At 36.8% G+C, this 21,755-nt stretch overlaps 1 protein-coding gene across 1 annotated transcript in view; it reads right to left on the reverse strand.

The window, feature by feature from the left end:
* Positions 1–17,881, reverse strand: part of RNLS (renalase, FAD-dependent amine oxidase) — a 265,826-nt gene extending 247,945 nt beyond the window's left edge. The window contains exons 1-4 of the mRNA XM_012659689.1: positions 17,647–17,881; positions 16,758–16,863; positions 15,983–16,125; positions 12,136–12,294 (exon numbers count right to left, since the gene is read on the reverse strand). Coding sequence (XP_012515143.1) covers positions 12,136–12,294; positions 15,983–16,125; positions 16,758–16,863; positions 17,647–17,764 — 526 coding nt within the window. The 5' untranslated portion in view covers positions 17,765–17,881. The remainder of the gene's footprint in view (positions 1–12,135; positions 12,295–15,982; positions 16,126–16,757; positions 16,864–17,646) is intronic.
* Between the last annotated feature and the right edge of the window lie 3,874 nt (positions 17,882–21,755).

The following is a 21,755-nucleotide window of genomic DNA, read 5'->3' on the forward strand; positions in this document are numbered from 1 at the left end:
CACACACACACATACAGACACACACACACACACACACATACACACACACACACAAAGGAGAAAGTAGAGCATCTTTCTCTTGCAGGATCTTAAGGTAGATTAAACTGGTGGATCCCTAAAAATTGGAGGGTAGGGGATGGAGATGAGTGCTTTAAGGGGAGAAGCACAACCAGAAGGGGAGATGGGGGATTACTGCATTTAATATTTAAGGCACAGGGTATAGGGGTTTGAGGGATTCCTGTGCATGGTAGAAAGCTGGCTCCCACTTGCCCGGGTGGATCTTGCTGCAGAATGCCTGTGGAACCTGCCTCTCAGCCAGGATCTCTGTGGTTAGTTCTGTGCTATCCCATGAGAGGCATCCCGGAATCCAAACTAAACAAAGCACCTAACAAATGCCAGAGGACCAGGCCTGGGCCTAAGCACTTCATAGCATAAGAGCCACAGTAATGACCATAATCTTATGGACTTAGGCCCCACATTTCCTTAGTTTTCTGGCACTATAAATGTCTGGAATTTCTGTGTGATTTCAAAGGGCAGGGAGGAAGCTCTACTGATGACTAAGATTGAGTTTTTTATAGCAGGTGAAGAGATGTTCAGAGCAGATAGTTTGTAAACTTAAGAGAAAAAAAGGAAAAGACATTCCTTGCACCCTAATGTTGTAGACTCTCACTCAAGTTGACCACATAGTATTCTGGATACAAATATACCACTGTTTTACACAAGGGCAAAGTAATGTTTCCCACTTTGTTTCCAATATACTTATGATTGATATCCAGGATTTTTCTGGCAGCTGTTTCTTTAGAAATGCATTGTACTGATATTCTGAATGGTCTACTGAGACTCTCACTACCATTTTCTTATTTGTAACCTAGAGTTCAGACCACACCATTTTATAAGCATTCTTTCACATGAGTTTCTCCTAACACATCACTCTTACATTTGCCAAAAGTGAAGCTCATCTGTTATTTTTCTAGCCATTCACACAGTTTCATGAGAACACCTGGCAAATGGGCACTGCACCTTCTAAATTTACTTGAGTTATTATCTAGAAAAAAGTTAGGGACACAAGGGCACTTGAGAAATAGTCCCGTCATGATGCTTCCTCAGAGACAGGAATGATCCTGTGGACAGTGGGCAAGGCAGGGCAAGTGGATGGGGGTAGACATCTGTGACAACATTTTTATTTCCTCCACTCTGGCACACGTTTGGGGACAAAGAGTGAAGAAGGAGCAGGGGACAAGTGAGGTTGTACCCCTTCCAAGAAAGGTGACATTTAGAAAAACATCACAGTTGACTTGCAAAAACTTCAGATGACTAACTCCTTTGGTAAAAGTGATTGGTTCATTAATTAAAAGTTAATTAATGTAGAGTTTTGAAGGAAATTATCATGCTTTTTTTATAACAATGAATATGTCTCAAATGAATCATACTTATAAATTCCTGGAAATAAAATGGTCACCTTTGTGTAATCCCCAACACCAAACACACTACATCTTAAATAGACATTTCAGACCTATTCCTTGATAGTAAAGAAGTCATAAACATTAAAAAATTATTGGAATTATTAACAATCCCATTATAATAAAAATTATTGGGATTATTAATAATCCCATTATTAATAATGGCTATGTGCTTACCATGTGCCTGACACACCTATAAATCCTCTACTCAGATTTTATTTATTCCTCACTATAATTTTATGTATGGTAGATAATGTAATTTATCTTCACTGTATAGATGTGAAAACTAGAGTTCAAAGAGGTTAAGTAGCTTCCCCAGGTCACCAGACTGTAAGAGGCAGGGCTGGGTTATAAACCTTGGCACTCTGGATCCATGCTCTTACCTCCTATAAAGTAGCCAATGCTGGAAGTTAATGAGTGGTACAAAACACGACTGTTAGAAGAGCCTCTGAGGTGCTTTCCCTGAGGAATGGAGCAGTCAGAGATGCCTTTGAACTCACAGGCTCTGAAGGAGGGAGAACACAGAGCATGCATCAGGTTACTCCTGGCCAGGGGAGATTTGTGAGCAAAAGCACAGAAGGAGAATGTATTATTCATTCAAGGAACTCAAGATTGACTAGTAATTCTGAAGAAAAAAGACCTACTCCATGACTCTACTAGCCTCTCTCAATTTTCCTCTTGGGAACCTTTCTGATCTGTGGCCAAATCTTCTGCAAAGACCTGACTTTTGTTTTCATTCATCTTCTTCCTAAAGTGATATTCGGTAACTTACGGCAACTACAACATAAGACCCTGGGTCCAAAATTAGCAGTGTTTTTGCAGAGAAAGGTCAGAACAGGACTAGTACATTTCTTCTCCCTATCCCTCACTGGAGATATACCACTGATACATTTCTGCTCACCTGAATATGGTTTTCCCCCCTACAGAAGCATTTGGTAGGGGCAAGAGTGCATGTGAGTACACACAGGGATAGGAGAACTGCCCCTCACAGGGACATTTGAGCATCATACCTAGTTTCTTTCTTTCTTTAGCAAGAAAAAAAAAAGAAAAAAGAACATTCTTGGGTTAAGGATATGAGATAGCACACTGCACTATTAAGGGTGCATATTGATTAGGAGACCTTTAAAAACATGCATTCCTTTCATCTAAAGGTATGGAGGAAAACCTGAGGAGCCCCACGTGGGAGGCGACATGGTATAGGGGAAAGAAGCCTTCCAAACTCCTCATTCCTCATAATCACTCACCATACTCCACCTATTTTATTTTATAAGGCTTATCCTAATTCTTTTCCACTGCCTCTGCCACTCTCTTAGCAGGAGAATGGAAGACTATGGCAGGGAAGTTAGGTATGTGGGTTTTAGCCCATGAATGCCTAATGAAGAGCTCTACTTAAGTGTGCACAAAACATGAAGTCAACACAATAATGGTATTTGAAATGCGCCTCCTTTTTCTTGACCACACCTTCTCCTGCCCGACCCCTAATAAACTGCAATCTTGTACAGGGCAGGTCATATCTTAAATTCCTGATCAGAGTGGAAGCAGTAATGGGCCCCAAGCTTCCTTCTAGTCCTAAAATTCTATGATCCATCCAAGGTTCACCCTTTTATCCTGGCACTGTGAACCAGGTACCAAACAGGAACCAAAATATTCTGAAACTCTCTCTTGCCCCTAGAAGCTTATAATCAAGTTGGGAAATAAAACAGATTCATTCTACAGGTATTGGCTGAACAACTACTAGTGGTGTCGGGTCTGTGTGTGACACAGGGCTTGATGCTGGGTGAGGACAGAGTGGATACAGGACTCCTTTCTTTGTGGATTTTATGGTTTAGTGGGGAAGACATTAAAAAATGAGGATCACAATAAAACTTGATGAATGCTGTGAAAGAGCAGAATATCTCAAACAGGCCTAATTGCAGGGGGAGAAATCCCGTGAGGTGCTTGCTAAAGATACAGATTCCTGGGCCCTAGCCAAACCTTGGGAACCAAAATTTTCACAAAAGTCCCCCTTAAATTTTTTTTTAACTAGTGATTTTCATTAGTCAACTTTGGAAAACATGGTGATCAAGAATGAGCAGGACACTGTGGGAACTCATACCCAAATGAAACAATCAGTAATAGGATAGTCTAGGATTAAAGTACCTATGGGAGAGGCATACATCACAGTGGTTCAGAGTACAAGTTCTGGAGTCACACTGCTAAACCTCACATCTCAGCTTCACCACCAAGAATGGAGATGATAATCATTCTAGGATTGTTCTGGGGATTAAGTGAGTTAATCTTTGCAATGTGAATATACACAGAGTAGCACAATGATAGAACCAGAAGGTAAATCATAAGAGGTTCAAATATGATACATGAGGATTCCCTATTCTCCCAGTTGGGGGAATGTAATAAATATAATAATAGCCAAAATAAAAAAGTAGTTTTGTTTCTTCCATAAAAAACAAAACAGAGAGAACGTTGGATAATGAAAAATCAGATTACACTATAATCAAAAGGGAATTCTTTCCTGTAAGAAATGGTACTTATGCTGATATTAAAGGCTAGATATGATTTAAAGAGAAGAAGAGAAAGAGAAGAAAAACAGAGAAAACTAAATACATGATGCTGTTCATAGTCTATACAAATGTGAAACCTGTAGCTTATCCCTAGTTCTGTCGCTAATTAACTCTGGACTTTACATTAAGTTAGTTAATTCTCACAGGCCTAAATTTATTTCCCTGTGATATGTGGTTTGTGAATTATATTATAGTTACAGGGTTATTCTGTTTTGATAATCTTCCCAGTCCTCTCTAGTTTAAAAATACTAAGGGGCACAGCTATACATACTTGATCCACTAGATGGCAATATATGGCTTTGTAACAGGATGTCTTTTTCACAGACTCTTAAGATGTCTAATAATCAAATGAGCATATTTAAGGTTCTCCAGAAAACAGATGGGTAGACAGTAACTAATTCCTCATACTGAGGTCATTATTGAGATTTATAAAACAAAGAGAAAGCAGATGTTTTAATCCCTTTGATTTAGACCCACAAATATAAAAGGATCTCTGAGAGGACATTCTAGTTTAACCCTTTACTGCCAGAGAGAGTTATTTCATGACAAAGAGGTAAACACAGAATGATCTGCATGGGGTCCAATTCTGAACTGAATAAACACAACACAACATCCCAAAGACCCTCACCCTCAGTCAAATATACCAAGTAAGTTATTTTTAAACATTTTCATCATAAATAGCCTATATCTCCCACAATACTCCTCCACTAAATAAGAAAAGGAAAAAAGATCTATTTCCTATTTAGCATGATACATTTTATAAAATGGCGTCAATGTTATCATCTTTTTATAATAAGAGTAAATTATCCTTATTTTCAAAGTTATGGCTATTCAAAAAATTGTAAAGAAAAAATTGAAAATCATATCTGAGCAATAAACAATGTTAATACATTTATCAAACTATTTTTCATAGATGGAAAAGAAATACAAATACATATTTTTATCTTTTTTCAAATCAAAAATATTTTTAGATCTTTCCATCCATGTTAATAAATATTTTATTATACTAATAATCACTAGCATTCTATTGTTCACAGGTAAATATTTACAAAATGTACACAGAAAGTGTTTTGAGAAAACATGCCTTTACTGAAAGGTCTGGTCTTGCCCCATAACACTAATCTTCACAAAATTGACAGAATTACCCCCACTCAAAGATGGATGAGTAACGATTGGAGAGGGGCCTTTTGCAGAGAAAAGTAGGAAAACAACAGAACAGAACCTAACACATGAGCTGATGAAAAACATATATTTAGAAACATTTTTCCAGGAAGCAAATTAGTTCAGCAAACACTCAGACATTTACTCAGTAACAGTAAAAGCAGATATGATCTCCCTGAAACAACACGTCAAGGAAGAGGACAAAAGGAATTCTTTTGAAAATTACATGGGTGACATGAAAAGAAGGCTAGAAAAAAAGTAAAAAGTAATGCAAACATTAAAGGGGACAATGAGTTAAGAGAAAATGGCAGCTATGAGAGGGAGATACTATACATTTTTGCTGATATGCTGAGATGGTAAAAAATAGAGCCGACATAAATCTTCAAATAAGTATTAAAAGGAAACTTACCCGGAAATAAGGGAAAAACTGAATCTTCAAGGTAAAAGTGGACAACATGTCCCATGAAAAGCTGACACACAAAATTAATAACAGTAAGATACATATTTATGAAATTACTGGACTCAAAGATGAACAAATATAAAAGAGATGCCTCTAAAATAAAGTATCCCTGAAACGTTCTAAGTAAAAAGGATGCACCAGACAAATGAAGATAAAAGAAAGAGCATCTCATGTATCAGTCAAAGTTGATATGAAAGCAAAATAAAATTAAAATGAGACTAAAGAGAGAACTTTTTTAAGTCAAAGGTTATAGTTATAATGAAGGTCTATTATGAATGTAATAAAATCATAAAGCAAAAATTTCCACAAAAAAAAAAAAGCCCAGGAAAGACAGAAAAAAAAGCAATGATAGTAGATGAATTAAGTTATCTTCCTCAGCCCAACACAGGTCAAGTACACACAAAAAAATAAGATGTTAAAGATATAAATAAAATTATTAATTAGCAGGCCCTTAAACACATCTTAGGAGTTAGTCTCTGCCATGGTGTTCTGTTTTGGATGTCACCAATACAAATATTGAAAAATGCTTTCAAAATGCAATGTTGAAGGGTCTCTCTTGATACACAAAACTATGCAGCTTTTAAATATCAGAATATGTAATTTATGGTACAACTGAAGACACTGACTGATAGCTGTACTGTATTGTAATAAAATGTTATAGTATGTTACTAAAACAATCTCAAAATCAATCCAATTATTGCAGATCTCCATGGCAATAAATTATCCTGCTTTAAATGACTATGGCAACAGATGAGATAGATTCCTGAAAGAGGTCTGTGAAAATAGTTTTTTACTTTGCCTATAGTCATCTAATAAATATTCTAATTCCTTCTATATTACCACACACTGTACTATAAAAGAAGCTATATTTTTGCCACATAGTGACACTGATACTCACAGGAAAAAATTGCTTTTGAGATATAATAGCAGTTATGCTCATCCTCAAAGAACAATTTCTACTATGGTTCTAAATCTAAGATCTATAAACCATACTTATTACCAGTTTTCTTTCTAAAAGTGGCATAAAAGGCCATTTCTCTGTGAAATCCAGTGTCAATTTCAGCTGCGCAACAACGTCAAAAGCTACAGGCATTATCAATATCCACTGCCACCCCATAGCCCTGGAGCCTGGTCCACCATCACCACATTCTGTTTTGCTATAACTCATGGGCTTCAAGGCAAGATGAGGTATCCTCTAAAATTCAGTGACTTCACGGGTCAGGCTCAGACAGACACAATGAAAGCAGGAGAAAAATCAGTGAAATGTGTTATAGGTAGCAGCAAAGCAGAGCTGCAGAAAAACTTTTCTTAAGGATCCAGATAATAGGGACATCTGTGGAGATAGATAGTAGATTAGTGGTTGCTTAGGGCCAGATGGAGGGATGGGGGTGAGAGTTACAGTGTACAGGGTTTCTTTCTGAGGTGATAAAAATATTCTAAAATTGACTGATTTTAGACATTGGTGACGCTTGCATATGTCAGTGAATATACAAGAAACTACTGAATTGCACACTTTAAACAGGTGAATTATGTGGTATATGAATTATATCTTAAAGCTGTTTAAAAATAAAAGAGGTGGGCCAGGCACGGTGGCTCACGCCTGTAATCCTAGTACTCTGGGTAGGAGGATCACTTGAGGTCAGGAGTTTGAGACCAGCCTGAGCAAGAGTGAGACCCTGTCTCTACCAAAACAATAGAAAAAATTAGCCAGGCATGGTGGCGCATGCCTGTAGTACCAGCTACTTGGGAGGCTGAGGCAGGAGCATCACTTGAGCTCAGGAGTTTGAGGTTGCTATGAGCTAGGCTGATGCCACAGCACTCTAGCCAGGGTGACAGAGAGAGACTCTTTCTCAATAAATAAATAAATTAATTAAATTAAATCAAATAGGTGTGTGTTGTGGGGTTGAGGCGGCAAAGTCAGGTAAGAGGTGAGCCAACAAGTACCAAGCAGAGGAAAGCATGAGACTCAGCTCAACAATGCAAGGTGAGATCTGCCAGGGCTTCATGTGATCAAGACATGCAAAACAAGGATGCAAATGTAAGAAAAGAAGCCACAAATTGTGTGGCTAGGCTGACGCTTCATGACAGCAATTCTCAACCCTGGCTGCACATTAGAATTACCTGTTTGCAAGGTGAGTCCCTTTCTGAAGATCTATTGCTCTGTTTTATAAACTAGTTGATTGTCTAAGGCAAAGGAATGATTCTTACAGTGTTGGCCTTGTACTGGCAACTTCAGCATCATCTGGAAACTTGTAAGGAATGCAAATTGTCTACACACACCCCCATTCAACCAGAAACTCAGAGTGTGGCCCAGTAATCTGTGTTTTAACAAGCCCTTCCAGTGATTTGGATGCATGCCTATCTCATGTAGGGTTAAAAACAAAACAAAACAATAGCAACAAAAATCCACCACAGGCAAGCTGACCACTCCGTACTCAAATACCTTAATGTGGACATAGTATGTCGACCATTCTAGTTCTTTTTTTCAGGCCTGGGGATGACTATCACCAGGCATTTTTTTTTAACCTGTGTTTTAACCTTTGTTAAGGGAAACAAGATGTGGCTTTTGGCTATCTTGTTCAGATACATGAAAAGGTATCAAAACAGGTGTTTCAAATATTTGAGATTTTAACAGAAAAGTATTCCAATTTAAAACTCAAAGTGTCAATTTTTTCCTAGTAGCAATATTATCAGAAATCTGAAATTCTCTCAAAGATTTAGGATTTCAATTCTAGAGCCCACAGATATTAGATTGGACTCTCCAGACACACAGGATTAAGGGTAAAGAAAGCAGCTCGGGTACCAAAGAGGATGTCAATTCATATTCCAGGGCATGCTTTAAGACACCCTTCTTAGCTGCTCAATGGAACCTCACACAGAACAATGTACTATTTGAAAATTAATAAATTAATAAAAAGTGAATGAATTAAAACCAACACGTACAACTAATGAAATGAATGCAAGTTAAAGCAATATGTATCAACATAATTTTCAGATCTAGACTTAAACATAAATAACCAGTATTTTAAAGAAATAAAGCCCATTGTCAGTATAAGGTTTCTCTTTCCTTCTTCATACAAATCCATATTTAAAGAAAATAGGATATGAAATAAATAAGAAAACCAGTCTATTATGGAATTATACTAATGAGCACTTTACAGAGAATGTGGAAAAGCAATTTGGACGAGTGAAATTTAAGTAGCTCCTCCGGTCTTTTGGGAACGCATTTGTTCAGTAGTAAATCAGTCATTCACTCGTTTTACAAATATTAAAGAACACCTATGCAGTGAACACTCATTGTTTTTGATTATTCAGCATGTAAATTTTCTTCCTGACAGTTCCTATATTTATTTGGGGGTATTACTTTTTCCCCATTGATTACATGCAATGCAATAGAATTATAATCAAGGACATTGCAATGCTTTGCCATGGGGTGGGAATAAAACCCAGGCCAGGTCAATAGGATGCTTTTTCCTGAAATTTAATTCTTGGGCAGAGATACAATGAGAGTGATGGGGTATATCATGCATCATTTTGTAAGGGTAGTGTTCTCACCAGATTATTGCTATCTAGGACTTTTTTTATAGTTTTTGTTCCAGAGGCTTCAGGGTGGAAAAAAGGAAAGCTTTAGTTAAAGGGTACAAAGTTTCAGTTATGCAAAATAAACAAATCTTAGAGATCTACTATATTGCATAGTGCCCATAGTTAACAATACTATATTGTACACTTAAAATTTTGCTAAGGGGGTAGATCTTGCATGCTATGTTCTTTTTATAAAAGAAAAATATAACAAATAAAGAAGGGAGGTGAAATATTTGGAGGTGATAAATATGTTTATGGCATAGATTGTGGTAATGGTTTTATGAATGTTATCCTTATCTCCAAACTCATCAAGTTGTATACATTATGTATACCTTTTCATATGACAATAATACCTTAATAAAGTGTTTTAAAAAAAAAACTCATGCAAAGGCTAAAAGATAAAACCAGATGCTCTCTAAGACCCCCTCCAATTCTGAGTTTTCTATGTTTAGAATGAACATTGTCAGCTAGAATTACAGTATCAGTAAGGAAAACTGGCCTGATAACACAAAGGCTAAGTGAATAAGTGTACCTAGTTGGAGAAATGTATCCTCCCTGCCATACTACTTGTTAGGTATGGTTAAATACCTTTATTCCCTTTGTTCTCATATCTGAATCCTCTCTTAGTACTTAGTACAGGAATTTTAGCTTTCGGACTCTCCACACATGCCTTTTGCTGATACTACTGTCCTACTCATCTCTGGATCTCAGAGTTCACTTACAATATACCCAAAGTCTGGTTCACACGGATACTATACATTCTAATTTGGGCACTGGCATGTCTTCTTCTCCTTCCTCCTATGCTCCGCATCACTGGCAGGAAAAGAACAAACTTTCTACCACCCTCATCTCACCTGTGCTGAGCCACAGTGGCAGGAAAGAGATGTCTGTGGATTTATCAGAAGCTTCTGGTGTCAGTGCACCAGGAACCCTCAGGAGTTGTGAAAATCTTAGGTATCCAACTTCTCACCCACCCCTGAATGAACAGCATTTGTCAACTAGGAAAGATATTTGCACGTAAATGACATTCCTAAATTGGCTATTTGTAGATTAGAGTCTATTTCAGAGAAGGATAGAAAATCAGACCCTCCATACACATTCTCTTCACCACACATTTTATATTAAAAAGAAGTTAAACAAAGTTTACTATCTATAGGTTATTAAAGATAAAGTGAATAATGCTAAACCAAGTGCAGTATCTAAAGAATTAGAAAGAGTTTAAAAATAACAGCAATTAAAATGATAAAAATAAAACATCATAATATTAAAGGCTTGTCAATACCTTATAGAAAATTTTAAAAAGTACTATAATTAGATATAACAAATCAAATTAGAAGTACATGTCAAAGTAGTCTTTATGATCCTAAAAAACTTCAGATCTACATCACAAGTTATTGGCTTTCTTCATTAATTTTTTCCAACCTGTGTACCAATTTATTACCTCTATATAGTATTTAGGCTGAACCACATGAAATTGCCAATATATGACCATTTTTAACCTACAAAACCACAATTTTACATAGATAAACCTAGTAATAGTCACTATTTAAATATTGTTTTCTATTACCTAGATGTTCATGAGATGAAACATTGTCAATAAAAGTATCCTATTTTAAAATATTTCCAAAACATACAAACCATATATACATATAAAACATATAAAGCATATAAACACATAGTGTGCAATTGGAGAGCAACTTTTAAAAATACCCTGCCTTAATTTGCAAATTCTAATCAGCATATTAAATGGACTTAATAATAATCCTCTCTACTCAATAATATTCCCTAGTTAGTGATTAGGAATAAATACCAATCAATGCCTATTGATGGCTCTACAAAATTTGATTACAAAATCAATTTTGATGGTAACGCATTAGCTATTATCACCATATGTAACAATAATTTCACCAGGTTCAAATGAACAGGTATCTAAAACTTAATAGGGTTAATCCATTAAGTGCAACCTTATTAAAAAGAATAGAAAACTCATGTCAGGTTCTTTCTGTGTTGGAATGGAACCATAGCTGATCTTTAGAGGAGGTATATGGCAAAGTCAAACTTAGGTGACATAAAGAAACTACTTGGTGATGAGGTCATTACATTCTAGTTTCCTTATCCTCTCTTTTCTCATATTCTAATTTTCTTTGTGAGCAACTGAGTTTTTGTACAATCCCTTCTCATGCCCCAAGCCAGTGAAATTTGAAATTTGAAAGTTTCTCTCCATATGAAAATTGATTCCATATCATAAAATAGTGACATCTGATTTGCTAAATAAGATGTCATTCTACTTATCAATAGCCCATCACATTTCTCCTTAAAATATACCTGTGTTATCTTTAGCAAGAAAATACTCTTTTTTTGTCTTTATTATTTCAGACAGAGGCACTTTCTTTGAATTTTAGTTACTATATTATAATTTTGGCTCTTTTAGCATAATTTTAGCTCCTTCAGCATAATTCACTCACCCCCCTCCCATCCATCCCTTCTCTTAGGAGTCTCTTTCACAAAGTGGCTAGGCAATTGCCTCAAACAGAAGTAAATACCTAGAGGGCAACCCGGAGAGCAAAAACACAGGAAATGAGGCAACTCAAGCAAGTGTTTGTATTATAAAAACCTTCTTTTCTCCAAAATGGCCACAAAGAAACTCTACTTTTAGGCCGAACCACTGTATGTCCATAAACAATACTGACTTATTGAAGGCAAGGGCAAAGAAAAATGTTCTACTTTTAACCAGTTAAAAAAAAATTCTAGGGGTTTCATGTTGGCCTAGAATAAAATTATGAACTGGACCACAAGTATCATGCAAATCAATAGAATGTATAATCTTCCCTTTGTTAAGAGAGTTAAACCAAATTCATACTCTGTCAAAGAAACCTCATTTCCTGAAATAGGTAAAGAACAAAGGCAGACTCACAGTTGGTGATGTCACCGTGAAGCTGCAGAATCTGAGGAACTGGCATCGTGAGGACAACAAGATCAAACTGCTCAGGGGAGCCTGTTTCTCTGGAGACTTCCCACTTGTCATTTCTCAGGTTGATCTGGGTCACACACTGCCTGAAGTAGACTTCCGCACCTGCTCCAAGAGTAAAATCATTCCCATTATCAGGATTCTCTAAATATGAATAAAGAGGATGTGAATCGTCACAAACAGAGTCCAGTCAAGTGAATGCAATGATCAAGTTTGTCTTTCTATGGTGCCCAGGTTCTCTTTCTTTACTTTCTAATTTGGTGGGAATTCATCCTCCTTTGGCCCTCCTGGACCTCCCTATCAAGGCCTGCTCTGAAAAAAAAAATACTACTACAATTACTACTACTAATAAAAACAATAACCATGGCTACCTTTCATTAAGCATCTACTGTAGGCTGACCACCTGATACACATTATATTAATATCAATTTATTTTACAGATAAGAAAACAGATTGAGCAATGTCATGCCATGATTTAACATTACATCTATCTGACTCTAAAGCTCATCATTTTGCAGGGCAAGTATACATTTCAGTAAAGGTGTTAGCAATTAATTCTTTCTAGTAATAGTGAGAAGAGCAATATTCCCTATTAAAGGAATTAATACCCTTTATTAAAGGACCTGAAAGAGGTCTCTGTAAGAGAAATGTCAATTTTCATCAATAGATCAATTACCTTCATTGAGAAGAGTACAAATTTAGAGAAACATAGAGTACCTTCCCATCACATTTTCCTTCTTGGCACTTAACAAAATGATATTTTAATAATTATTTGCCTAATTATTTGTTTAATATTGTCTTCTCTTTTAATCTGTAAGCCCTACGAGCCACAAATTATGTCTGTTTTGTTTCTATGTATAGCATATAGCATATATGGCATGGAATTTGGCACATACTAGGTATTTAATAAATATTTGTTTAAAAGAATGAATTATGAACCATAAACTGAAAGATGAGAATGTATAATTGGTTCATTAGGTCTCCTTGATACACTAATACTTACCTTACAGTCTAGCTTTTAGAAAATTTTTATTTAAAAACAAATCCAATTTTATTCACCCTCATGTAGTAAAGAGAAATGAAAATGCAATGAGGGGGAAAAAAGCACACTGAAAGATCCTGTTCATCATTACCTGGGACAGCTCATGTTCCTAGTCACTAAAAACCCAGCAAAAGTCCAACCTCATCCACCAGGCTTCCTCTCTGTAGCCACTCCAGCTCCATGTGATCCTTCCTGTCTGTAACGTCCTTCAGCCATCACTGCCTTTACCACTCATTTTTAGATTGATTCAAAATATCTGCATGCTTTATTTATGTCTTATCTATCCAATAATACTCTAGGTTCCTCCACGTCGGGTCTTCTCATCTCTTATACTTGTACCTCTTTCATTGTCCCTTGAATAATCCTACACCACAGTAGGCATTCGAATTTTTTTAAATCAAATACAAATGATAGAAGGAACATGGTGCTAACTAGGCCAAGAGATCAATCTGTTTGAGGCAGCGAGCAACATTCTGTTCAAAGACTAAAGCAAGGGCTTGTAAACAGAGCTCCAATTTGCCTACAGGTTTTTCTAAGACCCTGGCTTGGGGAAGGTGCAAATATGTGCACTCTCAACACACATCCACCATCTCCTTTACTAGAACTAGAGCAGCTCTGTCTGCTTCACCCCGTTTTATTTATTTAGGCTGTCTCACCCCACTTGCCTCACTTGGTCCGTGGCCCTGTCCCAGGCCTCAACTAAGTCAATCAATTCTATATGTTTTGTTTTCACATATTATTCATTTGAAAAGAGCAATATGTTGTTATTATAAGTGGTATGTGAGTGTGTTTAAGGGGACTGAAGACCACTGGCCTACAAAATTCGCCATGCTCCAGATGCATGTCTTAGAATTGTATCCTGATGGCCTCAAGGTGTTCTGCAAGGTGTATGTCAGTGGTTCTCTAAGTGTGGACCCCAGAACATCAGCACCAGCAGCACCTAGGAACCAGAAAGCCTTTATGAAGATATATATTTATAACCAATTATTTCGTTGGTAACAAAGTAAAACTAATATACTAGAAAGAATAAGCTAATATTTTTAAGAGATTTATCTTAAATTAAAAGCTTCATAATGTGAAAGATTAAGAAGATTTCTCTGAAATTCAAAAATAGAAATGTAAATTCTTAGGCCCCAACCTTATCGAATCATAAACTAGGAATTAGGCCCAGCAATTTGTGTTTAGCAAGCCCCCTAAACTTGTTTACAACGCACACTCAAGTGTGAGAACCACTGGGGTAGATAGGCCCAAAATATGTCACAAAATGGATTTATTATTGATTTACATACTATAATGACATTTTTCCTGCTATTTTTCTGTATTTTCCAAGTTTTCTACGAAGAGTATATAATTCTTTATTAAAAAGTTACTTTTTGAAATAATAGTAATGCTTTACATAATGATAAGAAAATCCACAGAATTCATTATCTCAAGAGGCTTTACCAATTGAAAATATGAATAGGTTTTTACTAAGAATTGGTTGAATTAGTACTGATAGTGATCTAATATGTATCAACTATACATATAAACTATTTTTATATATTAGAAATTTATATCACTATACCTACTATGCACAAGGTACTATTAGGTTCTGTGTGAGCTGCAAAGTATTAAAAATGACCTCTTCTCCCAAAAACTTCCAAAGCAAAATTGGAAGATAAAACATATATATTTCCCTAAACACATACAAAATATGGAGGTAGATGCAAAATATTCTGCCAGAACATCAGCTCCATGAGGGCAGGGACTTTGGTTCTTGTATCATCAGCACCTAAAACAGGGTAGGGCATATAGTAAGCTTTCAATAAATGTTTATTGAATAAAAGGATATATGTATGTCTGTATGCATGTGTGGGGTGAAGGGAAAACTTCCCCTTTGCCCTCTAAAGGTTCTCTGAAAATCAACTGACAAAAGATAAGGTAGATTGAGGCATACAAATTTATTCGATCATAGTTTTATGTGACATGAGAGCCTTCAAAATGAAGACCCAAAGATACAGGGCAACTGTCATTTTATGCTTACGTTCAACAAAGTATGGACAGCTACATAGAAATATGATTGGACAAAAAGGGTATGATCTAATGTTAATCAGATGATTAGGGAAACCCAGCACATAGGTCAATTAATTTCTTTACAACTGGTTTTCACAAGGAAAGGAGGTGGGGTGAGGGGAGGGATGGGGGAGTTAAAAATAATATTTTTTGGTTTTATAGCTGGCTTTGGGGAAAAGGGGTTCTGGTTTCTGTTACCTGCCTTGGGGAAAAGGGGTTCTAGTTTCTATGGCTAGCCTCTAGGGAGAATGAGAGGTTAGAGACAGGACAGGGGCAGGTCAGAGAGAGTTGCTTCTAGGGTCTTCATTTTGGAGTATCATTTTCTAAGCCCTTATATATGCATGTATGGATATGTAATACAGTTAGTAAGTACTTGAGTATTTAAATAAGTATACACATCTAACTTGAGTCAAGTTAAAATCATGACGGAAATGAGATTTTTAAAAGTGATATGGTAGCTCTATATGAAGCTAATGAGGTATGTAGCTCAACAGACAGATGTATAAACATTTTTCTGGAAGCATACAGTGGAAACTTATCAGTGATTACTTTGGAGGAAGAAAGACTAGCAAATGAGTGGTGAATGGAAGAACATCTACTTTTTATAACTTTCTGTATAGTGTTAATATTTAATTATGCATGTAACTTTTATTTTAAAATGCTAATTTTAAAAGAGGGCATAGAAAATCTTAGTCCTACCTGATTCTTTCAAGTAATGCTTAATAATTGAAGAAACTCCTTGAGGTGCCACAAAGTTACAGTCTCCTTCTTTCATCACCATTCCTTCAATAGGAGAGGTGAGAGGTTTCAAAATGCCGTGAGCAAACAGTTCATCATAAAAGCTTAAATAAAACAAATCAATATATATACAATGTAAGTATATATCATGATTGGCTCTAAAATACTATATTCTCTTCCAAAAATTCTCAGAGATTATAATTCTAAATTGTAACTAGAAATCTTCATATGTTCAACTCAATGTATATTTTGTGTTAAATAAAACTTATAATTCGGGTGAAGAACAGAAATGTTTTGAGAATCCACAGATCTTTTGCTGACATTAGCCAAAGGCCTATTTCTCCATAAGTACATTTCAAAATTAAGATTAATGAAAACAAACAGAAATGTATTTAGCACATAAATTTTAAATTTGGTTAAGCAGACTGACTCTCATCGCAGCTATTTTTTTGCCCTCTTCTTCAACACCAACTTAGTAATTGATATATATTCAGCCTTTACTATGTTCCATATATTATCTCGTCTAATCTTCTCAACAACCCTGTGAGGTAGGTGTTATAGTTTCCTACTTTACTCAGGTTAACCTTTTACTGCTAACATCATCAACAAGAATCATATCACAGTAATTTCACGATGCTACAGGAGGCAAAGTTTAACCACGTTAAATATTGATGATTTGTATCTTTTTACAGCATACAGCTACTGAGATTGATTCCATTCCTTGCAACTAACTCACCTTTGGTGTTTTTTGGCATAATGAGGAGTGCAGGTGATGTACTGAGCACCCAAGTCAGCTGTACACTGTGAATTGTGAGGACTGCTGGCTGTAGTCATTCTTCCCCCTTGAATTAATCCACAGGGAAATGTTTTAAGAGTATTAGAATGAGCCTTTGCAATTCACGCAATTTACCCCAGCTTACCTCAAATGGGTTACTTTTAAAATATATTAAGAAACATTATTTTTTAAGTTGATGTTTTTGTCATTTAACATTTTCATAAGTAGTTAACAGAGACAATTTGGTCACTGATTGTGAGATTTAAAAAAAAAAAAAGGAGTCATGAATAATGCAGCAGTGTCCAGCACTGTTACTAGTGCATATATTTAGTAAAAGAAATGATGAATGGATAAAATAACACAAAATGATGAATGAAATGTCAGAATGAATGAATCAACTAACGTTCTTTCATTCACGCAGTCAAGTTTCATCAGAATGACAGGACTCCGTAAACTAGATCTTCGGAAAGTCTTGGTCTATGAGCACTTTGGGATCCTCGTAATTTAGAGAAAGCCGCAAAGGCACAGACAGACCACAACAAAAAATCCATTTATTAGAGACAGAGGTAGGCCTAAGGATTGCAAACTCGCGTCAGGCCCGCACCCAGGCTGCTAGCTCCGGCCTTCCTCGGAAAGTCCGGCGTGCCCCCGCCCCGCCCTCAACACAGCTGGGCCGCCGCCCCCCCCCTTGCCCCTTCCCAGGCCTGTTCCCGGGCCGCGGAAGTCTCCGGTCACGTGACGAGGCGCGCAGTGCTCTTGAACAGCTCAGAGTCTGAACTTTGCTCCTCAGACTTACTCCGGTGAGGGCCCGCGTCACGTACCAAGCCGCGGCCGCTGTTGGATAACCCACCTGCGTCCCCAGCCTTGTCCCACACCGTGAGGTACAATGGACCGGACGTCTCTCTCCTGAGCAGCGCGGCGCACAGGCTTCCTGTCAGGCCGGCGCCCACGATCAGCACCCGCGCCATGGCGGGAGGGAGCGACGTTGAGCCCAGTGTCTCTGCTGCGAGGCCGGCGGCCTGGGGCGTGCGGAACTGCGGCGAACCCGCTCTGGGCTCCCTGGGTCCGCGCTCCCGCCGGGTGCCCTGGGCGGTGTCACGGGCGGGCCTGCAGGGGGCGGAGAGGAGGCGACCTGAGCCTAGCGGCCCGTTGGCCCTAACGACGACCAACCTCTGGGCTGTGGAGAGCCTGGCTTTCCCTCGCTTTGAGGGCAGGGACTTGGCTTCTAAGACTGGCTGGCGCTACCAAATAACACAGTAACTGCCATGTGAGTTGCACTTAACTCACGGTAGTGTTGAGACCGGGGCTCCATGAAGCATATGTAACTCATGTCTCTTCATCTTGGGAAAACCGAGAACTATTTTTCAAGTTGCGATATAACTCACAGAAAACAATAAAAAAAAACAAAATTTTCATTAAATTAGGATAATTTTGTTTATGAAGTTTTTATTCTATTTTTGTAATAAAACACCCGTGGCCCCAAGGAGAAAAAATAAAAAATTTTCTAGTGTGGCGGTCAGTGTGATAATTTCTAAACTCCGGCCTTCCCCTCGCCCAGAAAAGCTTGGAAATCGTGTAGGTTATAGGGAGAGAACCGGCTTCACCACAGGGCTGGTACTGAGTACGGCAGAGAACCAGCCTAACCTGACTACTAGGTTACCTGCCTATGCCTGTTGGGATCTTTACTATTTTAACATGCTAGACGTGAAAGTGGGAAGGAGAGGGGATATACTGGCAATGTCATGACAAGCCTTCCTCTAATGCTTGAATGGCTACTATTAACATAATAGAAAAATCATTTGGAATCTGGATATAGCTAAGGGATATAAAGATTAATAAGAGAAGGATTCGTGCCATTACCACTGTTTTTTTCTCCTCCTGACATCGTCCTGGAAGTTCAATGAAACAACAAAAAGCAAAGAGAAGTCTGAACTATTAAAAAATAAAGAATTAAGTTACTCTTATTGGCAGATAAATTATTACCTGGAAAACTCTAGAGGAACCGAGTAGCTATCAGAACTAATAAGAAAGTTGACAAGTCACCAATGAAAATATTTAAAGATTACAAGTTTTACTTTCTGTCCATATCGTAAAGAAATCACCACGATCAAATTAGTGATGAATTAATATTACATATATCTAATAAAAGAAAAAGAACTGGAAGAAAATGTAGATAATCATATATAGCCTAAGAAGACATTTCTAAGCATAAAAATAAAAGATGTAATTGAACAGAAAAATATTAAATACATAATCATTTACAACGTGTATGTTACAAAATACACAAGACAAAATACAAATAGCGAACAAGTTTTTATAACATATATGAAAAATGGAAGTTCATATTATAAAAAGATTTAAAGACAAATGACAAAAGCCGAAAGGAAAATGTGTATAAACTGAATGCAATTCTAGAATAAAAAGAAATACGTAAGTACAATAAGCATGTTTAACTTTTCTATATTTAAATACAAATTAAAATGAAGTACCAGTTTTCATTTGTTAGGAAAAACTTTTTAAAATACTAAATGTCTGTGTTTGCAAGAATATGGTAAAATACTCACTGATGTATTACTGAAGAGTGTAATGGACAAATTTTCTAGAGTATAAGTTGATTATCAAAAGCCTTAAAACTATGCCCTTTAAACCAGACATTTATTTTGGGAAAATAATGTACAGGCATACATTAAAGTTTATGTATAAATTCATTTAATTCAATGTTATTAGAAACATTGACATATATAATTATTAGAAGATTGATCAGGTTATAGCTATCCATACATCTATATAAAGCTACTAAAGAATGGTTATATAATGATGTATGGGAAACAGCTTACTATATAATGCTGACAAACACAGGCTACAAAACATTATAATTCCAGACTTTCATAGATAACATACACAAATGTATATGCAGTATTAGAGAAATATGAGAGGAAGCAGGTATACTTATATTTTTTCCATTAATTTCAAATTTTTTATAAAGATCATATATTTATAACCACTTATTTTGTGAGCTACAAAGTAAAGCTAATATGCTAGAAAGAATAAACTAATATTCTTAAGAGATTTCTCTTAAGAGAAAGTGGTTTCCCTCCCTTAAGACATATCTCAGAAATTAAATGCTTAACTAATGTGATTCACAGTCATAGAATGCCTCAAAATTGCAAAATTGTCTAGCTGGAAAGGACATTTGAAATAATTTATTTCAACGACACTCTGCTACCACCATTTTACATGTTAATACAGACACTAAGTTTAAGCGAGTTTGCCTCAGGTTACACAGAATCTCGACAGTGAGGCCAGGGCAAGTACTCATGGTCTTCTAAATCTGTTCTCTTTTCCATCACCTCCTGCTTACTCATTTCTGTTAATAGTCTAATCCTCTTGGACAATGAGGCTTGAAACTTCATAATCATCTTCTATATTTCTCTTTCCTCATCCTTGAAATCTATCAGTCCTCTGATCTTTTTGACCATTTCTCCATTGTTTCTTAAATCCAATCACATCAAATCGTACAACAGAAAAGTTGTTCAATTTATACTTTCACCAGCAAGGCACTAAAGTTCCGGGAAACTTTTTTTTCCCACTGCACACTGCTAACTTTGGACATTTAATATTTTGAAAAGTAATTGCCAACAAATTAATAATTCATTACTTGAGTTTAAGCAATCATTACTTCTTACCTGAATTATTACAGTAGCTTTCTAACTGTTCTTCCTACTCCCCAGTCTCTGTTCTGCAGCCCGCTTCTAGATCAGTCACTACCATCTGCGGAAACTTTCTGTAGCTCTCAGTTTCATGCAGAATTAAGTTCCATTGCATTAACTTGACATAAAAAGTATTCAGTGGTATTTCCCCAATTTGTGTTTATATCTTATGTTGGTATCTTCATATGTCCTGTACTATAGCTAAACTGAATTACTTTCTGCTCCCTGAATACATCCTCAGATTTTCCACTTACCTGTGGCAGAGGAAAACCTTTGCTTATGCTGTTCTCTGGGTAAAGACCATACTTTTTTGACTTGTGTTTCCTGTACTTGTATGTTTGCATTAATCCTCCACTCTCTTTTTTCTTTTTTTCTTATGATCAATAGTATGCTATTTCAAATCAGTTTTCCAGAATTTGGGATTATCATGGCCATCAACTAGAGGTAGACATGGTGGCTTGTGATTTCTCATTACCCTTCTCTCTCTCCTCTGACCCCAGCCTCCAGCATTGGTTACATCTTATTTCAGTTTCGACTACAGGGTAGTGGGTCCAGGGTTGGCCACTGGCACTAATACATGTTTCTGGAGAGGTAGGAATGACTAGACGACCTAGAGAAAATGAAGATTGTGAAATAGCTGGGACAACTTTCTATTCTTTTTTATTATTATTATTTCAAAATATTAAGGGGGTACAAATGTTTTTGATACATGGCTTGAGTCAGGGCTGTAAATGTGCCCATCACCTGAATAGTGTTCATTGTACCTGTTAGGTGTTTTCTCTCCCCTCCCCTCAACCCTGCTCCCCCTGCTTGATTTCCTATGACCTTTACTTCCATCTGTGCACTTGTGTGCCCATCGGTTAGTTCCAATTTATTAGAGCGTACATGTGGTGTTTGTTTTTCCATTCTTGAGATACTTCGCTTAGAATAATCGTCTCCAGTTCCTCCCAAATTGCTGCAAAAGACATTAATTCATACTTTTGTATGGCTGAGTAGTACTTCGTGGTATACATATACCACATTTTCTGTTCTAATACGTATTCTTCCTAGTCACTTTGACCTTTTCCCTGGATTTCTTTCCTTCTGGTCTTTGCAGGGCTGCCTTCATTCAAATCCAGCATAAAAGTAACCCAAAAGAGGCCTTTTCTAACCACGTGACCTAAAATAGTCACCCAGTGACTATTCCATAAATCTGGTTATTTCTTTTCATACCGCTAAATCACTTTTAGAAGTTATCTTGTTTTTTACC

This window comes from Propithecus coquereli, unplaced genomic scaffold, assembly GCF_000956105.1.
Source record: "Propithecus coquereli isolate 6110/MARCELLA unplaced genomic scaffold, Pcoq_1.0 Scaffold63, whole genome shotgun sequence".
NCBI classification, from domain to species: Eukaryota; Metazoa; Chordata; class Mammalia; order Primates; family Indriidae; genus Propithecus; species Propithecus coquereli.